At 33.1% G+C, this 23,614-nt stretch overlaps 1 protein-coding gene and 1 long non-coding RNA gene across 3 annotated transcripts in view; one reads left to right on the top strand and one right to left on the bottom strand.

Annotated features, from left to right (window-relative positions):
* The first annotated feature begins 716 nt into the window (after window positions 1-716).
* Window positions 717-23,614, top strand: part of LOC137637946 (uncharacterized) — a 183,981-nt gene continuing 161,083 nt past the window's right edge. The window contains exon 1 of one of the 2 annotated variants that reach the window (XR_011043828.1): window positions 717-886. This is a non-coding gene — a long non-coding RNA (uncharacterized lncRNA). The remainder of the gene's footprint in view (window positions 887-23,614) is intronic. The other variant, XR_011043827.1, reaches the window with a different exon arrangement.
* On the bottom strand, window positions 18,208-22,006 carry LOC137637943 (cuticle protein AM1199-like). The gene is made up of 3 exons (XM_068370048.1): window positions 21,852-22,006; window positions 19,884-20,173; window positions 18,208-18,712 (listed from the first exon to the last, which is right to left on the bottom strand). The coding sequence occupies exons 1-3, from the start codon at window positions 21,858-21,860 to the stop codon at window positions 18,544-18,546; spliced, it is 468 nt and encodes a 155-aa protein (XP_068226149.1). The 5' UTR covers window positions 21,861-22,006; the 3' UTR covers window positions 18,208-18,543.

The raw sequence follows: 23,614 nt of genomic DNA on the forward strand, positions 1-23,614 counted from the left end.
GAATCAGAGCCCAGCTTTCTAGTGGAAGGGGAGAACGGATTTGGAAAATTGGCAACACTGCACCGACCAATCAGAGACAATGTTTACATGACAGTAGCCGAACATTAGCGGGATCGTTAACCTTACTTGTGATCTGTGATTTATTTGTGTCAATTTGATAGTTTTATAAATGGAATAAGCTCAGTTTTTATATTGAGTAGGATAGACTAGCATTTCAAGAATACGATGTTAATGGTGTAATAGTGGCAATGTTTTTTATTAGTGAAATAGGTGTAAATTTTAAAGTCCAGGCTGCTAACTCGTCATGTAGGCCTATCTTTTGAGAGTATTAAAAAAAAAAAGAAAATATGTGTCATTGAAACAAAAGACATTGAGGGTAAATTTGCTTATGCTTTAATGGAGCCAATGTATATCAGCGGTCAGTTCTTCCAGCGGCGGTAAAAAAATTGGACACTAACTAACCTAATCTCCCCCCCCCCCAACTAAACCTAACAGCCATGTCCTCACCTACTTACCTAACGGGGAGGGGTGGCTAACGCCCCATGCCCCCCCCCCCCCATTACACTTGTATTCAAAGTCAGCCATCATCATAAATACAGGTGGCCGCTATGATACATACATCCCTCATTAATTATTGATGATATAGATTGATGTTTTGTCGACAGGAAGAGTGCATTATGTTGAAATAGTGTTTCATATCATGTAGAAAATCATTACAGTAATAACAGCTAAAACGTTAGTTATTCAAACTAATATAAAAATTTATTCAGTCTTTATTGTTACAAGAGAGTGATTTCCGACACCATTTTCACGAACCTCATCCAGTCAACATGTGAGCATCACGAAACCAAGTCACCAACGCACGCCAGCATAGGCCTATGTACAGGTAAATAATACTGCTGATGTGCATGCAACATTATATATTCCAGTGAATATGATATATATATATATATATATATATATATATATATATATATATATATATATATATATATATATATATATATTTCTCTCTAGAACAATGGTAGAATTATAGAACAGTGCTATAAACGGTTTGAAGGAAACAAGATTTATTTGGTGAATGTTGTGGTGTTTTGGGCGGTTTTAATAGTGATTTCTGGCGGAAATCCATAGTTTTTAGTTATGGTAGATCGACTACCTTAACTGAAAAGCTATGGCTTTGTGCCTATAGTTATCGCCATCAATTACGTTTCAAACACCTCGAATTATACTCTGTAGGCCTACCAGTACAATTGGGTAAATTTGTATTGTATTACAGGGTGTGATTTTGAACAGAAAATATGAGTTCCTATAGTAAATAACGTGATTTAACCGAATTTGACGTTCATTTCAACCGCAAACAAACAGATCAACCAATTCGGCTAACTTTAAGTTGTCGAATTAGTTGATATTATTACGGATGAAATGAAGGTGATAACCGGTCAAATCACGATATTTTCTACAGGAAAACATATATTTTCTGTTAAAATGGTTAAAGATAAACAATGTTGTCATACATGATGGGTTAAAATATTTAAATATAAACACTAGTTCAACGGCGACACTTCTCTTACGGATGTGATTCGAACGATAACATTAGCAACGTTAACAATGATACACAGTGTTACCGACGATGACGAATGGTACACAGAGTTACCAACGGTACGATGGTATTACTAGCGATAGTAATGCTAGATAATGCATACGTATTTCAAATAATTTTTCCATAAAAGTTTTACACTATAAAAAGTACAAAAAGGGCAGAGAACTTGGTAAATTTGTATTGTATTATATTTAAATTAACTTTTCTAAACTTCGTTGTTTTCTCCAGTCATCGTCAGAATAAAAATGTTAATTTTTTATCAAAACCGAGTAATAGTAATGAAACGATCAAAACAGGCAATTGTATGTGCTTGGACTTCCTGGACCTAGAAAACGTAATTTTTAAATCCTATTTTCTATGAAGTCCGTATTATAGTGTACCTATATAAACTTTTGTGTCCTTGTTCATCGTGCTACAATGACCTCCTTATGTACTTGAGCGTATTTGCCTGTATTTTGTAACGCCAAATTAACACCAATTATTTATTGGTTTTAGTTTTATTGTAGCTCGCCTTGCTCTATTCTTATTCTCTGGTAACAGAACATGTTTCGCTACGCGCGTTAGCCATGTTGGTTAGTATCAAGGTCTATAGAGTATGTATTTTGGCGTTATTTTATCGATCTAATTTACCACTTGTTACTTCCACCAGCGAAGTTGGAAGGAGGTTATGTTTTACCCCCTGTTTGTATGTGTTTGATTGTGAACAGCTTCCTAGCCACAATTTTAATCGTAGAGCGATGAAACTTGCAGGGATTAACTTTTATGTAAAAAGCTAGAAATGATTAAATTTTGGCAGGTCAAGGTCAAAGGTCAAATTCACGTTCAAGCAAAATGTCTAATTCACGTAATCAGCTATAAGTTTGGACATCGTTGTCACAGAAACTTCAAACTTGGTTTATATTTGAGTGTATAAAAATCCACACCAATAATTCGAATGTCAAGGTCGAGAAATGAGCTGCCGCGGCGGAGGTCTGCGCTCTACTGAGTGCCACTGTAGTGTAATTGTTTTTTGCTCCTCTGTAGCTCGATTCTTTTGCGATTTAACATTATGTAATTTTTCCTATGTTCTGGCAAGTGGAACATGTTTCAGTACGTGTGTTACCCCCCCCCCCCCCACATGGGCTATTATTTTGGCGTTATTTAAAGGTTATATTTTAAGAGGCGAGTATTGATTTATTTATTTGTTTGCATATTTGTTTGTTTATGATTCGCATAACTCAAAAAGTATTTGACCGAATGTCATGAAGTTTGGCGCAATGATTGACCATGATCCAAGGACAATTTGATTAGAGTATGTGAGTAATTGGGTCAAAGGTCAAGGTGAGGGTAACGAAAAGGGAAAATTTTTTTTTTCTATATCGTAGTATTTTTTTTATCCGATTTTCCTGAAACTAGTGCCGAAATGTGGATAAGTCAATTACATATCTTGTGATATGAGAGTGGTTGGGTAAAACGCCAAGGTAAAAAAAAAAAAAAACGCCTCCTGGCCATGCCATGGCCATTTTTTGCCTAACTTGTCATGTAAAACATGATTTGGTAAAAGTTCAAGGTCAAAGAAAGGTAAAAACGTATTTCTGCTATATTGTGGTCAAACAATGTTTATCCGATTTGTATGACACTAGTGCAAAATGTGTATAATTCAAATGCCTATCTTGTGATATACAACATGATCAAGGTCAAGGTCACGACAAGGTAAAAAACGTCGTTTTGCTATATCATGGTCTATTTCTATCCGATTTGCATGAGACTAGTGCCAAAATGGCCATGATATCTTGTGATATACAACCTGATATAGTGACGTCATTAACCTTGTCAGCAGGTAGAGTTCAAAGGTTAGTGGGGTCAATGAATTTGCAAACAGTGCAAATTTCGTAATTGCACGGCTATTGTTATCTGATTTGTTTGCATAACCATGGTAACAAATGAGGTGTTGGCGAAGATACGCTCTCTAACTAGTACCCGATCTCGTTTATCTAGTTTATCACTTAGTTTAATTGGTATTTGTTCTGCCGGAACTAGTACAGTGGTAACGTGTTTGCCTCGCATTCGCGTGGCAAGAGATCGATCCCCGCCCAGGGCCGTGAGTTTAAGCTGTTTACTGGGGAGGCTACTGCTGTGGTAGGGCACCACAGTGGGGGGTGTGGCTTGCCCGGCTGACGTTCTGGTGAGTATCTATTCTGGTGGAGCTGGAACTGAAACCAGACACCTTTAACCTTTGACACCTTTAACTCGCTTCGCTCGCGATTTAATATTATCTCTTTGTGTCTTTGTTCTGGCATGTGGTGCATGTTTCACGATACGTTTTATTACTATGATTTGTCTCTTAGTTCAATTATACAGACGTAGTAGAGGGGTGAGTTGTAGCTTCGTGTTCCAACCTCTGTTCGAACATGGACTTGGCTTCAATCTTCCATAATCAGACTAAGTATATCAAACACTCGTTTCTACCTTAACATTTTTTATTAACACGATAAATAAAATAAGAGTTGTAATTATATTATATATTCCAATATTTAAAACAAATAACCAAGAAATTTAGAATACAAAACGTTGTGCCCTTTATTCTGTTCGAACAAATGACATTACGACAGAAGCACCACCTATCAATTTATTTTCCTGAACTACCTGGTGGAAGGAGGCTCCTGTGGCCTGTGGTAAGATGAATGGGATTTTTTTTTTCTTTTATTAAACTCTTTAACCTCGTTAATAGAGATTTCCGCTAGTAGTTTATGGGATTCAAAATAGTGTATTTTCAAAGGTCTATTCGATTATGCGAGTTCCAATGTCGTAACTAATATTGCACTGTTTTATAAAGAAATTGAAACAATATCTGGTAAATAGTTTCTTTTTAGGTAAAACCCATTATTATTATTATTATTATTATTATTATTATTATTATTATTATTATTATTATTTATTACTTCTTGCTAACCTACAATCCTAGTTGGAAAAGCAGGATGCCATAATGCCAGGGGCCCCAACAGGGAAAATAGCCAAGTGAGGAAAGGAAACAAAGAAAAATAAAATATTTTAAGAACAGTAACAACATTAAAATTATTATTTCTTATATAAAATATAAAACTTTTAACTAAAATGGATTAACAAACTTATAAAAAAAGCCATACTTAGCTGAAACTGTAACTCAAAGTTTAGATCCAAACATTTAATTAGGCTTGAGAAGGCACTAGAAGAGTTGCAAGACCCAGGTATACATGGTTGAGGACTATGAAGCGTGAAGTAGATGATGAATGGCGAAGTATTGGTTTAAAAGCTCAAGATTGAGAAGACTGGCGAAATCTAAGCTAGGCCCTTTGCGTTAATAGACGTAGATGATTATATAAATATATATATATATATATATATATATATATATATATATATATATATATATATGTATATATATATATTGAATTATTTAATAACAGGAAGAACAAACCTATTAATTACGGCGTTTTTTTTTTTTTTTTTTTTTTTTTTTTTTTTTTTTTTTTTTTTTTTACTTAAAACTCCAAACGAGATAAACTTCGGAAGGTAATCGATCAAAACTTGAAGAGCTTGAAAATATAATGCAGTCCTAATCAGATCACTATTGCGGAACATAATTGTAAAAAAGAACCATAAAAAATCTATTGAAAAATTGATATATAGTTGATAAAGGAATAAATTAAATTTTTTTTTATTTGTTTCAGGTTCTTGTTTTAATCAGAACTTGGCTATGTTATGATAGGAGATCATTATTATTATTATTATTATTATTATTATTATTATTATTATTATTATTATTATTATTATTATTATTGTTGTTGTTGTTGTTGTTGTTGTTGTTGTTGTTGTTACTTGCTAAGCTACAACCTTATTTGGAAAAGCAGGATGCTATAAGCCCAAGGGCTCCTGCAGGGAAAATAGCCCAGTGAGGAAATGGAACTTGGAAAAATAAGATATTTTAAGAACAGTAACAATATTAAAATAAATATTTCACATATAAACTATAAAAACTGTAACAAAACAAGAGGGAGAGAAATAAGATAGAATAGTGTGCCAGAGTGTAACCTTAAGCTAGAGAACTCTATGGTATAACAAAGGTTGTAATTGCCTTGATGTAGCGATAGGAAAAGAACAGATAACATACATCTATATCATATGTTTAGATTTTTAAACAGATTCTCGTACATGTATTTATTCTAAATTTCTTCAACCAAGGAGATATATAAAAAAAATTTAAAAGTAAGAAAAAAACAGGTTTCTTATTACGGCGCTCCTGTGTAAATTCCATAATTACTTCTCCTTTAACATTACCTGCCACCTTACGTCAAGTTCTTCACAATACAAGTTTTCACGAAAAAAAAAAAGAAAAAAAAATGATTAGTGAATTCTTCGAGCATGATTCCAAGGTTAAAAGGACAGCTCGTTATTTCTGTACTCTTAGGAAATTCGGGAGGGAGAAAAGGGAGAAGCTCTAGGATACTGAGGAATGAGGATTTTCTTCAGTTTCGGTTCCTCCTTACTGATTGTTTATCTGTTTGGTAATATCCTGGTCACCTGATGTATAAAAGTTCATTGGTATGGTAGATACAAACATAGGCTCCTACGTCTTTTTATTTGTTTATAGCATCCTACTTTTACAGCTAGGGTTGTAGCTTAGCAAGAAATAATAATGATAATAACATAGTAATAATAATTATAATAATAATAGTAACAATAATAATAAAAATAAAAAATAAATGATAATAGTAATTATAATAATAATTGTATCAAGTGTATTTTAAAGCTTTTGGCTTTCAAATAAGTAGAAAAGCTACTTGTTTTGCATGTTGATTTTCGTGAAATAAGAAATTAGAACTCTTTCAATGGTTTCTACAGTTTATGTTCACCATCCTTAAACTGCTGGAAACGCAAATGGGCATCGCACGGATTTCACACCACGAAAGATATAGATACTTATTAAGGCGAATTAGAAACATTAATTTCATCGATATTACTTGAGATACTCACTTTAAATCTCAAGATGTTCTTGTGGAGGAGCGCAGCGTATACTCTTTGAAAATAAAACTAAACCAAGTATGTGAAAATTAGCCCTTGACAAATTAAAACAGAGAAACCTTTTAATTATTAAACAATCTAAAAAGTTATATTCTTACGTGTTTTAGAATTTTAGATAAAAATAAAACTTTTAAAAATCTTCAAATTGAAAAAGGCAATAGAATGATGAAATGGAAATTCCTAATTCGTGCAGTGTAACCTTAACCAAAATGAAGATAACCCAAAGAACATATTAGACTTTGGCAGCTTTTTCGTAAGTTCGCTGAAATCAAATGGATGACTCCTCTTATTAGGCCAGTCACGTCTGGTAGAAATAGGAGGCCCACATGCCCAGATGAAAATAGGTGCACACACATCTTGCCCCACTAGGTCATGTGTCACAGAGCAGAACCTGGGTCATTGATAAAATCATTTAACGGAACGCCGATAGATATCATTTTGTATAATATATCAATTGAAAAAAGATAGTTTGTAGGTGAAATTGTTTTTATTTTAAACATATTTTGATAGAATATTAAGTCATAAACGTATGTATGTACGTATACATAATTGAAAAACTGAATAATTACTTTGTACACTGTCATTATATGTATAGGTCTTTAATAACTATCTAAAAAATTCAACTCTACGTCTTTAAACAAAATGATTTAAATCTTTCATTCCTTTCGTTTTCTCTATTATTATTCCATCGCATGTCGAAGCCTCCCTAACCATTTTCATCTTCTTTTCCCATCATTTTCCTTTTATTTTCTCATAATATATTCCTCTCTCATCATCATACTATTGTGTCCCTCTAAAGAGCTTCTTCTTTGCAAATTGAGCGTGAAAGGTGTCATTCTACGTAGCTTCCAAAGGTGAAGAATATCCAAGAATGAGATTCAGGATGCAATTTTTCTTTTTTTTTTACAGTCAGTTATACTAATTCCAAGATTAGATATCTCAGAACGAATGTCTTTTTGCAATAATTTAACTCGCTTATTATATATATATATGTATATATATATATATATATATATATATATATATATATATATATATATATATATATATATATATATATTGTATGCGACCCGTCGTAAATTACGGCTGAGTATTTAGATAGATATGCACACATCCTCTCACAGATTCAACTCTTCTCACCCCCTCCGCCACCCCTTTCCTATTTACAACATTTAGTTTTAGCGATTTGAGGGAGATTGTTTAACGAATAGTTGCCATCCGCGTGTCAGGAAGGATATATATATATATATATATATATATATATATATATATATATATATATATATATATATATATATATATATATGTGTGTGTGTGTATATATGTATGTATATATATATATATATATATATATATATATATATATATATATATATATATATATATATATATATAAATAAATTTTATAGCCGAACACTTTCTCTTTATTATATATATATATGTATATATATATATATATATATATATATATATATATATATATATATATATATATATGTATGTATATATAGTATGTGTGTGTTTGTGCGTATGTGTGTGTTAGACCCCAAGTTTATCAAATTTCTATCCGACATGCTTTTACTTTGTTGCTTATCTGGATCCGACCTCCGATTCTTATGATGACTTAAGACGATAAGACGATATTATAATCATTCGGTAATATAATATACCTTTTAGATCTTAAAAATGATTTAGACAATTTAGAAATTAAATTAAACGCTAAGACGAGAATTAGATAAAAATCTTTCAAAATAATAGCATTGTTAGGCATTATATCTTCATCAAGCTTAAATAATGTGTCATATTAATTTATGAATAGTAGCAAAAAGAAAAAAACTGCCTTCAAAGGTTTAAAGGCCGCTCATGAATGCCAGAGGCAAGCGGCTGTGACATTGCCCTTTGAACCAGGATATACATACTGAAACCATATGTATTTATGCATATAGATACATTTATATATGTATGTATATATATATATATATATATATATATATATATATATATATATATATATATATATATATAGCAAAAGATATCTTTTGATAACGGGGTGTGACATATACCACATCCGCGTTACCTTTGTCACTATTCCGAAGGTTAACGATTCGTTCATTGGAGACAAAATCTAATGGTATACTTCAATCTGTAATGACAGTACCCGATGATTGCCCGCCCTTTCTCACGAGCCACAGAAATCAGATGTTATCTTACAAATTATGATCCTGCTCGAATGCGACGTAGACTGAAGATGGGTGTTCAGTGCTAAAGTAGAGAAAAGTGAAGAGGAAACGAAAATCAGATTGACAGTTATTATTATTATTATTACTATCCAAGCTACTACCCTAGTTAGAAAAGCAAGATGCTATATAAGCCCAGGGGCTCCAACAGGGAAAAATAACCCAGTGAGGAAAGGAAATAAGGAAATAAATAAATGAAGAGAACACATTAACAATAAATCATTCTAAAAAAGTAACAACGTCAAAACAGACATGTCATATATAAACTATTAACAACATCAAGAGATAGAGATAGGAGTTTAATCCAAATTCAGAATATAAGATAAGATTGAGACAGAAATTTAAGAAAGACATAAACAGATTAATCCAGATTTAGAATATGATATGTTGTCATTGTAGGATTCAGACAAGAAATTTGAAGAGATATACAGATTTAATAATAGGTATACTGTAATACGTATAAACAAACGAGAAAGGGGGGGGGGTGGCTATTAACAAAAAGAAAAATGGTAAGAGAAACTGAACGCAGAATCAAAACAATTCGAGCAATGCACCGAAGTTAGATTTAGGAAACATTTTCAGTAAAGAGTGTCTCGGAATTGAATAATAGATAGAGTATGTTTAATGAGTGTCTGGCGAGTTGGCTTATGCGTGCTTTGACCGACCTTGACGTCTCACCGGCTAATCTCTCTGGCTATGCTTACGTGTACCTTATATATATATATATATATATATATATATATATATATATATATATATATATATATATATATATATATATATATATATATATATATATATATATATATGTGTGTGTGTGTGTGTGCGTGTCTAATATATATATATATATATATATATATATATATATATATATATATATATATATATATATATATATATATATATATATATATATATATATATATACTAGTAAGGGCCATCCATACTAGAGTGGGACTAGAAACGGTTGTATTTGTTGTTGCTGTGTGAGTGGAATATTTAAATTGTTTCAACATCTTATAAACATTTATCAAGGTTGAATTAACAATTATCCTTGAACATTTCTTTGCCATACTGAAGCAACTTTATTGAGTAGATAGAAAATTGGCTACAGTTCTGAATGAGGAAATCTATAAATTCACCTATTATTGCATTAGTCGTTTCTGATCAACCCTTATTGTTAATCTTGTGGAAAATGGTTTTCAGAACGTAACATTTCAGTCTCGAATTAGAATTTCATCCCTTGTAAGTGAAAGATGAAATTACTATTTAAAATGAAGGCAGAATACCTTTTATGGTTTAATTATGTACTTGCTAAATATAAGTGTACATAAATATAGTTGTAATCTATTGGTCTCTTCTTTTTGTAGTTTCTGTGTAAAATATATATATATTTGTGTAATTTTGTAATTCTCATACTCCGGAAGGGGTCGATAGAATAAAATTTGCCAAAAAAAAAAAAAAAAAAAAGCTGAAAAATCTTCACTCAACAATTAAGCTCAAGGTTATTCTACTGTCCTGATGGAAGCACTGCAGAGATCATGCGTTTTATCATATCTTTATGGTCTTTGAATCCTCTTTGGCGGAAGCGTTTATCACATCCACTTCTTATGACTGGCAGTCTTTACTTTTTCCTTTTTATTATATATTTAATTTCCGGTGAAATATGATTAGAATAAGATTATAAAAAAATAAATTTGGTTGATTTATCGGTTTCCCTCATTAGGAAGCATGGCAATTGTCGAAAGAATCATTAAGAATATGAAGGAAAAACCTTATTTAAATTGACTAGTGCTTATTTTGTTCGCTTAGTAGAAAAATTCAAATGCAAGTCACCTCATATACTGTATTTCCTTACATTTCTTAGTATATTTTAAAATTGGAATTTGATTAATATAATCATAAAACATTCAAACTCAAATACGGATATTCTATCATATATAAAAATTTCATATTAGTTTTCATGCATACATAGAGTTTTGATAAGAACGGTCCCGATAGAAATATATAAGCAAAAAATTACATATTTCCGTTATAGTCTACTCTAGAACATTCTGAAAACCATGTTTACACTACAATTTCTAGTTTCATGTTACATATTCTTGATAGAGTATATTTCGCTCCGAAGCTAAGGGCTTTAGTCAAGTTACCCGATTATCATCACCATTATTATTATTACTTTTTTTTAAACAGACCATCATTGGTTCAAATTATGGGAGGGAGATGGTATTATTATTATTATTATTATTATTATTATTATTATTATTATTATTATTATTATTGCTGTTGATGTTGTTGTTTTTGTTACTGTTTTGGTCGTATTAAATGTGTTGCAAACGAATAAAACATGACGTTTAGAAAATCTGTAAAAGAAACTCTTTCAAAATTTCGAAACGTCATGTTTTTACCTTTACTTTATATATCTAATACATAATATAACGCCATATTATTGTGAACCCCCTAACATTCAGTCACGGCTCAGTCGTTACATCTTTATAATTATTTTCAATCACATCTATTTAGACTTGTGGCTTCAGTGTGGGGTTCCGGGACAGCGTCCTGTTTCTTTAGGAATTCACAGCTTTCCTCACTATATGTGCAGTTTTCAGTAGCATGCTCTCATGCCTGAGTCTTGGGGGTCTCTCAGCTCTCAATCTGTTCTATTTTTTAGCGATTTTGGTTTCGTTCCCTGTGCTTCAGGGATTATAGACGACCCCCCCCCACCCTGGCATATTTGTTAACCTTCTCAATTCATTTCGTAACTCTTGGTACTTTTTTTTTCCGTTCTCCTCTTCCACTCTGGGATCCCACGGTACTGCGACATCAATCAGATATACTTGTATTTATATAATGTGAAGTACCTTTATTCGTCAGTCCATCTTGATAGTGTAATTCTTGCTCGTTTTCTATCACACCCTGAGCTTTTTGTTCACACAATTTGTTGCTTGCTACATATTTTATACATTTTGCCCAGACTCGAGAGGAAGGGGGTGGTAATTGGCCACTGAGATATATCTCTTTTTATTCTGTCTCTGATCTAGTGTTGGAGATTCACAGGCCACTTGGATGGGGTCTTCTTTTACATGAATTGACTAATTCGATTCTTAAGCGTACTCTTATGCTGTCGTTATCTACCTTGAGCTCACGCCTCTATATACTGCAGCCATTGCTGTTTCATTGCTGATCAATTATTTAGTTTGTCTTGCTTGAGGGTACACTCGGGCACACTATTCTATCTTATTTTTCTTCCCCCTCCTTTTTTTGTTAAAGTTTTTATAGTTTATATAGGAAATATTTATTATATTGTTGTTACTGTTCTTAAAATATTTTATTGTTCCTTATTTCCTTTCCTCACTGGGCTATTTTCCCTGTTGGAGCTCCTGGGCTTATCGCATCCTGATTTTCTAACTAGGGTTGCAGCATAGCAAGTAATAATAATAATAATAATAATAATAATAATAATTGTCTGTACTGTACATGCTTAATGCTGTCACTTGTGCAAGAAAGTATATAGTTTGCACCAGCCTATTTAAAGTACAGTATGTTGGGGTAAGGAAAGAGTCAAAAATAAAAAAGGATCTAACATCAAACTGTCTGGCCAGTATTTAAGGATCGTACAAGAACTCCCTCGTAGTATTTCAACAGTTGGCTGATGCCTTGGCCAAACTACAGTAATACCCTCTCGATAGTGCTCGGTATTATTAGACAGATATTCTATATTGATGTTATGTTTTCGATAAAATTGTTTTGCGTATTTGATCGGTATCGAAGATCCAATCTAAACTACTACTACTACTACTACTACTACTACTACTACTACTACTACTACTACTACTACTTTTACTACTGATAATAATAATGGTAATATCATCGATACTGAAAACAAAAACCAACAAATGATGCAATGAAAATTATAATCTTAAAGACGTCAACATTAGAGTGATGCTGCATGTAGCAAACGGGAATTTATTTGTATTTTTGCTTATTATGGAAATATTCTCACCTTATTCACCATTATTTCCTTTCACATTTTACTTTTAAGAAAGTGATCCATCATTCCCTCATGATTGAACATGGCTTAAATTTTATAATATTCCCAGTGAGTTGAGGTTTCAGAGAAGGCCAAAAGATGCGAAATTTTGACAATGTAATTGGATTTTTTTTTTTCGACAAATCAAATTAACCGAGCTTTAGATATTTTACACATTTGGTATTTATTATATTATTGCCTTCACTGCGTAGGGTATATAATCACCCATATCTGTTAGTTTATTTGTTTGTTTGTTCGTTTGTTTGTGAGCAACTTTACACAAAAACGCCTGTACCGATTTAGACTAAACTTAGTAGTCATGGGTATGACTCAAGGACGAATCTGTAACTTTTTCGATAAAATACATCAAAGTACAAGTGCGCAGCAGTACTTTGAAAATAATCACAATGTTAGGTAAATGGCACATTGGTTGTTAGTTAAATTTTATTTGTTAATGCCATTACGCAAAAACCACTGAACCAATTTAAACGAAACTTGGTGGACATATGGGGTATGACCAAGACCTACAGAAAGAGCTTGGTCTATAGATCTTGGGTATGACCCAAGGATAAATCCGTTAGATTCTGAGGAAAATACATCGTAGTTAGCGCCCTTCTAGTTGAAATTTTATTCTTGCTTAATATTCTAACGACTTACAATGAACACGAAGACATCCAAATACGTGACATTTCAGACGTCATGGAAAGGCTCATTGTATTCCAACAGGTTCCTTTCGAATTCCAAATCCTAAATATAAAAGACAAGGGGAGGTCAAAGAGTCCTCCATGATCTGAACTCGCCTGGGCCAAACCTGGAGGCCTCACGAATGATTAGGCAATCCTATCATGTATACTTAAGTTATTAAAATGCAAATTTACGGGTCTTCAGGTTACGGTAATTGCAGGTTCCGTGCCTGCGAAATTCAGGAACCAGTTGTCAGTCTTAATCTGATATTCTGGAATCAGGTCTGAATCAGATGACTGATGTGGTGGGTGAAGGACTCGAAAAAAGTTATGTGGCTGGGAGGTTGAATCCATTATGATAATGACGTTACTCAATGGTGAATGAGTAGCAAGCGATTGAGATAGAGGATTAATGTACAACATATGGAAATGATTATATGAGGGAGAGAATGTTTGAGCATTCAAAGGCCATCTATATGACTGAGTAGCGAATTTGAGAATGAAAGATTCAGTGATTTAGATACCATAAAAAATCAATTTATAAACATAGTTCGTTTCTTCATTTATTTATTTGTTTGTGAGCAACTTTACTCATAACCTACTGATTCGATTTTAATTAAACTCGGTAGTCGTGTTGGGTATGATCCAAGGATGAATCTGTAACATTTTGGATAAAGTACATCAAAGTACAAGTACGTAGCAGTACTTTGAAAATAATCGTTATGTTAAGTAAATGGCAATTATTTTTTTGGTTATTTTTTTTTAACATTATGCAAAAACTACCGAACCAAATTCAACTAAACTTGGCGGACATATGGGGTATAACCTAATGACAAATCTATTAGATTTTGAATAAAACACATTGAAGTGCAAGTACGCAGTAGAGTTAGGAGCAAAATAAGACTGCTTGGCGTGGCGAAGGAATGCTTTCTACTGAATGTCCCTGTAGTTATTCCTGTAGGCGAAAGGGGAAATGGTATTTGAGTACCCATCTATTTCCATTCATTTCTTAAAGTATTTTCCAAAAATTAAAAAGTTAAGAGAAAACTCATTTCCGTATTATTTTTTCCTGTGCGGAGGCCGATGGGACAGACAATCTAATGTTGTTTCCTAGCCAATGCTCGAATAAAATAAGAAAAAGGAAAAATAATAAAAAAAAAGGTCGAGGTCAAAGTCTTACCTCCTAAAAAAAGGTCGAGGTCAAAGTCTTACCTCCTAAAGGGGAAAAGTTATAAAAAGGCAAATGTATTTGGTTTTAGCGCTGGTGTGCATATTTCTGTATACAGTGAATACCTGAGTGCTTTATATTAATAGAATTTCATGTGTCCTTTACTATGTGTATATATACATATACATATATTTATATATATATAATATATATATATATATATATATATATAGATATATATATATATATATATATATATCTATCTATCTATATATATATATATATATATATATTTATATATATATATATATATATATATTATATATATATATAATATATATATATATATATATATATAGGTGTGTGTGTGGGGGGGAACGGAACCGGAAAAGAGCAAAATTTTAGAATAAAATTTCAATTGTATATTATTACGTCATTGAGCTTTATATCATCGTTTCTTGAAAGGAAAGTCATTCAAAATTGTTAGCTACAGGTCAAATCTCCATTACTACAAGATGAGCAATTCTAAGAGAAATTTAAAATCAGCTGTTGCATAATGACCAACGATAAAAATCTAACAAACTAATAATAGGCAACAAATATCATAGGGATATAACGCTTGAAATCCTGCAAAAAGGTACTTCATTGAATATTAATTCGTAAGATGGGAACTTTCAATTTATTTAGATAACTTGTTAATTACATTAAGTAGCAATTCATGCTATGAACGACTCTTCGCTGTTGATGAACGAAAGGTATTTGGGTGCAAGTAATTTAAAGTAGAGATAACTCTGGGTTAAATATTGCACACTTGGCAACAGGACTATTCAGTAACTTAAACTATCATTAGGAAAATTTAGGAATTCTTAAATTTCTTATACAGATTCTTTGTTTTCACATTGATTTTGTGTTTAGTCTCTTGCTTAGTAGGACAAATTTGGTGGCATTGCATTCAAAATTCCACTGATCTAGCGCTTCGATTTGCATATCGTTTTTGGAATATAGGTAAATATTGTATATTTTTCATATATCTATTCACATTACCTCTTCGTGGACTTTCATTCATTTCCTTTATCATATGAAGGACCTAAAATATACGTACTATAGTTAGGTTTCATTATAGGGGTAAACTGATTTATTTTTGGCATATGTTGTGGGAACTTTGAATACGTCTCACAATCTATGTCGTTTTTTAATTTTTGATTTAAGGAATAAACGGGCTCTAAAATTTTTAAAATAAAATTTTCAAAGTTTTTCCTCCACTTATACGGGCGTCATTATGTTATTGATCAGATATATATATATATATATATATATGTGTGTGTGTGTGTGTATGTGTGTGTTTATGACAAAAGGCTGGGAGGAAAATGGAAGCAGAGAGTGGACCAAGCGCTTACGTGTTATATTAAAGCTTTCTTATGAACGTGATATAAAACTCGAATGCACCTGATCTACTCTGCGTTTCTCTTTTCTTCCCAGTCGGCTGTCATCTTGAAACATTGTAAGTTCCAGCGCTAAGTCGTTAATATTTAAACACATTCGCGAGCGCTAACACACGTTCACATACATACATACACTGAATAATGTTTTTTGTTTTTAAGCGGGTACTTCCTCATTTTAAATTGGTGTTCCGTTTGAGTTATTAACCTACGTTTGTTAATTGTGTCTTAGGATGATGTTACCAGGCCATACCAATTCTACCAGGGCAGTGAGCGACCCTTCACAATTGACTTGTTATAGAATGAGTGAAATTTTCTGTTTATCTCTGTACCATCTTCCACTTAAGTGATGCTTCTTCATGTCCCTCTCCACTATTATTCATTAGCTATGTCTTTCCAGTGTTCACCTTCAATCCTTCCTTCTCTAGGGCTTCTTTCCATGCTAAAAACCTATAACAACTAAATCGTCAGCAAACACCAGTTCCCACTATTCACCGTTCTTCCTCATTTCGGATGAAAAAGTTCCTATGATGAAGAGAAACATCAATGATCTCAAAACAGATCCCTGATGGAAGTCAACTTTCATAGGGAATGCTTCAGTCTCTCCATATTTTGTCTGTACAGTAGTTCTTGCACTCATGCATCTTCCTCACTAACCTTACCAACTTATCGATACTCCTCGCTTTCTCAAACACCAATTGACTAACCGTGTAAGTAGCCTGTTATAAGCCTTTTCAAGATCCCCCAACCACATGTAAACTTCCATGTTTACTTCTTGATACTTCGTTTACACTTGTCTTTCTATCAAGATAGCATCCACTGTGCTCTTGCCTTTGATAAACCAAAACTGCTGCGTATGTTTATCTATCAGCTGTATCGTGCTTCCTTCTACTATTCTTATGTATCTTTAGTACAGGTTTCAAAAGTGTTATTTCTTTGACGTTCCCACAGTTTAAACAGGTTTCCTTTTTGTTTATACAATTTAATCTCCCAACTATCTTCCCAGCCCCTTAACAGTTCCTGTACATTCCCAGTTCTTTTCCAGTAGTATGTGCACCCACCCTGCCTAGATTTCCTGCCGTAATAATTTCTATTGTTACATTTGATTTTCCTGCAGCTTTATTTACTTTTCCTTTCTTTATAACGTTCTTTAATTCACTTTCTCTGATGTTTGTTATTGGTCCTTCTACTGGAGATACCTTTTCTAGCTCTTCACTCCCAATCTCAGTGTTTAATGGTTGTGAAAAATAGTCTTTCCATCTTCTCTTGACTTCTTCTTCCGCAATTAAGGCATTTCCATTTTCATCTTTGACAATTCCAACCTCTCCTACATCCTGTCTGTCTTTCCTTCTTAATTCTGCAATACTGTATATTATATCATACTATCTCCAGGCTTCATATACACTCAAGGTTGACTATTTAGATCACTCAGCTATCAAGAGAGAGAAGAGTTGATGCCGACATTTTGCAGAAAATCGAAATCAACCATGTTATATATATATATATATATATATATATGTATTATATATGTGTGTGTATATATATTCATATATTTATATATATAATTATATTCATGGTATATGTAATGTATATATGTGCATATATATATATATATATATATATGTCATATATGTGTATGTCTATATATGTGTATGTCTATATATGTGTATGTCTATATATGTATATATATATATGTATATATATATGTATATATATATATATATATATGTATATATATATATATATATATATATAATCAACCTCGTGTTTATTCTCATGTACTATCGTTTACTCCAAACACACGGCATAAGCGCAGGCATACTTCATATGCAGAAAAATAATTCATAAATTCATCTTATTGTTTATGCGTTTTCAATGCCACACTGATGTAATTAAGGCCTTTGCCATAAGTTACCCTTTTACATTATGGTCAAGTGGACCACAAAGCATGCGGGTAACATACCAGGGACAATATATCAATGGATTCACGAAATAAAAGAGTTCATAAATTTTCTTACATCTTTTAATGGAGAATTGAACAAGGGAAAGCAAAGTCCCTTTAAATAGCGGAAATTTCAAAGCATGGAAGTTACTTTAACTTCTGAAAATTTAAGGCACAAATGCAAGCAAGTTAGAATGCACCTGATTATGCATTTGATAACAAAGATTACACCTAAAATAAAAAATAAAAGACAAAGAAAAGTAGTTTTTAGATCTCTAATTCAAAACGTCGTCTGTCGTCACGTTTTCCCGATACCGGATGCAATCATCGTCTAGTTACGCGATCCCGACATGAGATAATGGAGGCGGCTCTTCCCTGGTGTGGTTTTTGGGGGGTCATTATTAGTCCCATCGGATCCCGCGGGCGCGCTGCTCCTCGGCGACGCGGATCTGCTCGATGGCGTGGGCGGGAAGGGGGGGAGGGGTTGGGATCAGCGGGGATTGGGGGCGGTATCCAAATTCGTCAGCCACGTAGGTCAGCTGAGCGGATCCTCCTTCGGGGAATGGGAAGCTGTGAGAGGGAAACAAAAACGGGTTTGTGTTAGATTAGCGTTTGTTCATTATTGGGGTTCAATTCGAAGGAATTGAATTTTTTTATTATTGGATTTCAACTCAAAGGAATTGAATTTAAGAGGATAATTTAATATCAAGTGGCTATACAGCCGAGACTGATTCAGAATTGCTGTTTGCTGAAGTGTCTATTTAAAAAGAATCAGTTAATTAATATTATTATTATTATTATTATTATTATTATTATTATTATTATTTTCTAAGCTACATCCTTAGTTGGAAAAGCATAATTTTATAACCTCAAGGGCTCCAACAGGGAAAATAGCCCATTGAGGAAAGGAAATTTGGAAACAAATATACCACAAGACACGTAATTGAATTTTTAAAAAATCAATATTGTGATTCGAGCAATGACAAGTGAATACACATTTTAGATTTATACTGATTCAGCATTACCATTTTTAAAGAACCCCTTTTACTGTAGATGATGTCATCGGGCTGGTTAATATCCCCATTTAATAATAATAATAACTGAATGTGATGTTTGCAATCTTCATCTATTTATATTTTTACATATGCAGCAAAGGCGTTATATGTAGATAATAGAACCGATTCCTACAGTTGTATTCTAGATATACATTTGTTTACATAGTTTATTTTTGAATGATCTAATTTAATGCTGTTGTTTTTGTTTATTTTTGAAAGAGGTAATTTAATGTTGTTGCTATTTTTTAAATGTTATTTTGATTATTCATTACTTCTCTTGTAATTTATTTATTTCCTTGTTTCCTTTCCCCACTAGGCTATTTTTTCCTATCGGAGTCCTTTGGCTTACAGCATTCTGTTTTTCCAACTAGTGTTGTAGCTTAGCTAGTGATAATAATAATAATTTATATTGTATTCTTAACAAACATATATGGCTAATCGGATAGAAGGTGTTGATATTTCTCACAATGTATCTCTAAAATCTGTTTCAAGCCTATAAGTGCTGATTTTATTTTTTTTGTAGTGAGATAGATAAACTCATGTCTAAATTTGATCCCTGAATCCTACAAAATGCCCAACATAATTCACTACGTTAAGGATTAAAGGAAAATTTTTAAACCATAAAACCTTGATATTCCTTTAAGAAGAAATCAAGATAGAATAATCCAAGTGATAAATCTCCTCACCTGAATCCTCCAGCGATGTTGCTCTGCCCTCTGGAACCGGGTGTCCCTACGGCATTGACGTTGATGCCGTTCTCGGTCTCAAACTCATAGCGGAAGTGGCCGTTACCGTGATCTTCTCGGAAGTCCCTGATGGTAGCCACTGGCCGGTTGTAATACGGTTGGGGTGTTGGAACCGGACGGAACTGTTGAACTGGCTGGAATGGACGTGGGGGCGGGTTGAACTGGAACCGTCGGCCACCCGCAAATTGAGGGGCAGCGCATCCCAGTGCCAAGAGGCTCAGCAACACTACCTGTATGACGGCATAGATAAAGACAGGCGTCAGTTCCATGAATTATTTCCTGGAAGATTTGTAAGAATGATTTGCAGTTTTTTATTTCTATTCTTTGGTAGAGATAAGTTTATAATATATCCGAGAGGAAGATATGAAAAAAAATATTAATATACCATGTTGAAAGATGTTTAGAGCTCACTCGAGGTCCCAAGTAAAGGTATTAAATACGAGACCGAAAGGATGTAATTATTTATTTAATTAAAACAATTCTACAGTACAGAGGGAAATTAAAACATGAAAAAAATTCTGTTTCTATCCCACGATAGATTTAAATGTCTAAAGAATTTCTTTGTGGAAGATGTATAAAACTGGATTAAGCTAATGTTTGATGAAATTTTGACATTGATGAGCATAAGAAAAAAGTTCTCTTTTGTCTATTCTTTCATAAAAAGGGAAAAATTACCGAAATTTCATCCCTATGCTAATATCTTTTGATAATTATATTTCGATATAATTTTGACACAGTCGAACATAAAAAATTTCACTTTTGTCTATTCTTTTATACAAAGGGGAAAATTACCGACATTTCATCCCCATACTAATATCTTTTGATAATTATATTTCGATATATAAGTGGATTTGAAAACTGCTTTTTGGATATTCAGTGATTATTTTGCTTTATCATAAATACCTCCATATAAAAAAATGGTGGAGCGAATAACATTTTGACAGAATAAGCTGATAGGGCAGAAGACTTTTAAGTCCATCTCTTCAATTATGCGTAAACTCAGAAACTTTCTTACTCTCAAAATTAAATCGATACCCTAAAGCTTATTTCGAAATTGTTCTATAAATGCATTTTTATAGGATTAAGGCATAAATTGAAACGACAAACTTGTTTGTTTGCTTACCATATTGTATTAGAATGATGAGACTATGTATTGAAAGTAAAACTAAATATTGAAAAAAATCAGATTATTCTTTCCAAAATATTAATGGCATTGTCTTAGTGAACGAAATTTCTTTTTCAATTGTACCATTGTGTTCTTAAAAAGACAAGTGAAGCAAGTTAAAAGGTGGTAGATCTTCTAGTAGAAATAGATTTAGGATTTAGCACAAATTTAGATATAACTATTTTGGCAAGAAATAAATTTTATATCTGCGATGGTAAATATATTATTAACGAGTGTAGCTATATTGGTGATACATTTAAAGACATGTTTTTATTTAGAGAATAAGAATATACTTTTCAAAATGACGTAACATCCAGAACACAAAAGCGTAGAACTCTGATGTCTTAAATCCTGACAAATATACATTTTAATGTTAGCAGCTTCGTGTCTTTAAGTGCACAAGAAAGAAATGCAGTTTTCCGATTCCTTTTTTACGAATCCATTTTTTATTATTCAAAACTACAAAAAAAAGTCTATTCTAATCTTTAAAGCAGACGAGAGTTAGCTCAATATTTAACTTATTTTCTATCTATATTACGTAGTTTTGTTGATTCTACATTGAAGAAATGGTGTAACGAATTCAGAACAATTGGCAAAGACTTGATGAGTTCCTATGATCTAAGTAACGCTCTTAGTGAAAACAAACGGAAATATTCTAGAATTAGACCAAGTGTCTATGCGAGGCTCACATCTCGATCTCGAGCAAAAGAGTGAAAACACTTCAAGACGGAATCTCAACTCACGATCTTCATTTTTCCTTCGGTTAAACTACCCCGATGAGGAGGATCCCTTGTCGTCTTCTAGTTGTCGAGGGAAGACGTCGAATGTCATGGTGGAGGCTGTCGAAGGTATATATAGCATAACAGCACCTCTAGAGACTCACCTACAGCAACTCTATACCGCCCCTCCCCCCGTCTTCTTCCTCCTTCCCCCAAAACCCTCCTACAATGCCTCATACGTTTCCACCACCTCGCCCGTGATAACGCCCTTGGCAATCCCAATCCTCACGCTTGGTCCTCATTGGAGAACATCCTTGAGCTCCTCCCGAGACACCCCCCATCCTTTTTTTTTCCGGGGGTGGGGGGCAAGTCTCTTTACCATCCTAATTGCCATCCCGGTCGCAGGGTCATAGATAAGGTCACGGCAGATGCGGAGCAACTGGGTTGGGTCAAGATTCTCGTGGTCTTAGACGTTAGAAATTGTCTGTTATCGGCATGACTTATGATCTCTAACACTTAACGATGGTTTCCTATTGAATCTATTAGCTGGGGGGCTTTGGGGGATGCATGGGAACTAAGCCCGCCTTCTTGGGGGAAGATGGCCCCAGTATCTTCCAGGCCAACCAGTGACCAGCCTGGGAAAGGAATTCATTAAGCACGATACTAAAAATAACTCGGATTTTTTAAACCAGTTTCATGATCTGAGCTGCACAACCAGGTTCTGGTTGTAAACAAAGGGAATCTTGAATCATATGAAAGCAAGAACATGCTGAATAAAAACGATACATATTCAACAGCAAACTCAGTAACGAGTCTTCTGACACATTGCCTGGAACACAGACAAAGAAACTGGAAAAAAAATAAAAAAAAGTGGAAACAAGAAACGAATAGAAAAAAAAGTCGTTAGAATAACTCGCAGAAACGAACACAAGAACCCTTATATAGCTAAGTAACTTCGGCTGAACACACACGTGGGCACTTCAGCCGACCTTTATGGTTCTTGGAGCAATTCTTTTCTCACTTTCAGTTGAGAAATCCATGACATTACGGCCATAAAACCCCTAACATGAGAAGGCAGGTGTTGGTCGCCCGCGTAGTTTCAAAAGTGCATATGAAATTGAAAAGAGAAAAACCGGTTCAAGTAAGATTCTTTTGCGTTTAGAGATCTCTCTAAAGGATGTTTTGAATATCACTTATTTATTTGCTTATTTATATAATTTTATTTACATATTCATTTTCTACGAGTCACTTATGTTTTCTCTTGGCTCGCTCAAAATTGTTACGTTTTCAAATTGTTATCATTATTATGATCAGTATCACATTTCTCGCTTCTCCTAAAACGTTTCGAATGGATTTGTATAGAAATGAAAAATTAAAACTGCAGTAAAGGTAAAATAATGAAATAATAAAACGACAGTAAATGGAAAATTAATGAAATAGGAAAACTGTAGTAAAGGTTGAATTCAAAATATTGTACAGCTAAGCTTGTATTCACATGAAAAAAAAAAAGTCGTAAAGGCAGTGTAAAAAATGTATGTTGCGATCAAGTCAGTGCACGGAAAGATTTCCCAGAAATAAACTGAAAGTAAGAGTTAAAACAACGTAACTATTTATTGAATAAAAGCACAAAATAATAGTAATTTCTAGATCTATATAATTTATATCTCATCAAGGGAGCGACAAAGTGTGAGATATTGTAATAAATGGAAGGAGGTATATCAGATTTTTTTTTTTTTTTTTTAATTTTACGGACAAAATACCATACAAATCATACATTGGCACTTAGG

This window comes from Palaemon carinicauda, chromosome 3, assembly GCF_036898095.1.
Source record: "Palaemon carinicauda isolate YSFRI2023 chromosome 3, ASM3689809v2, whole genome shotgun sequence".
NCBI classification, from domain to species: Eukaryota; Metazoa; Arthropoda; class Malacostraca; order Decapoda; family Palaemonidae; genus Palaemon; species Palaemon carinicauda.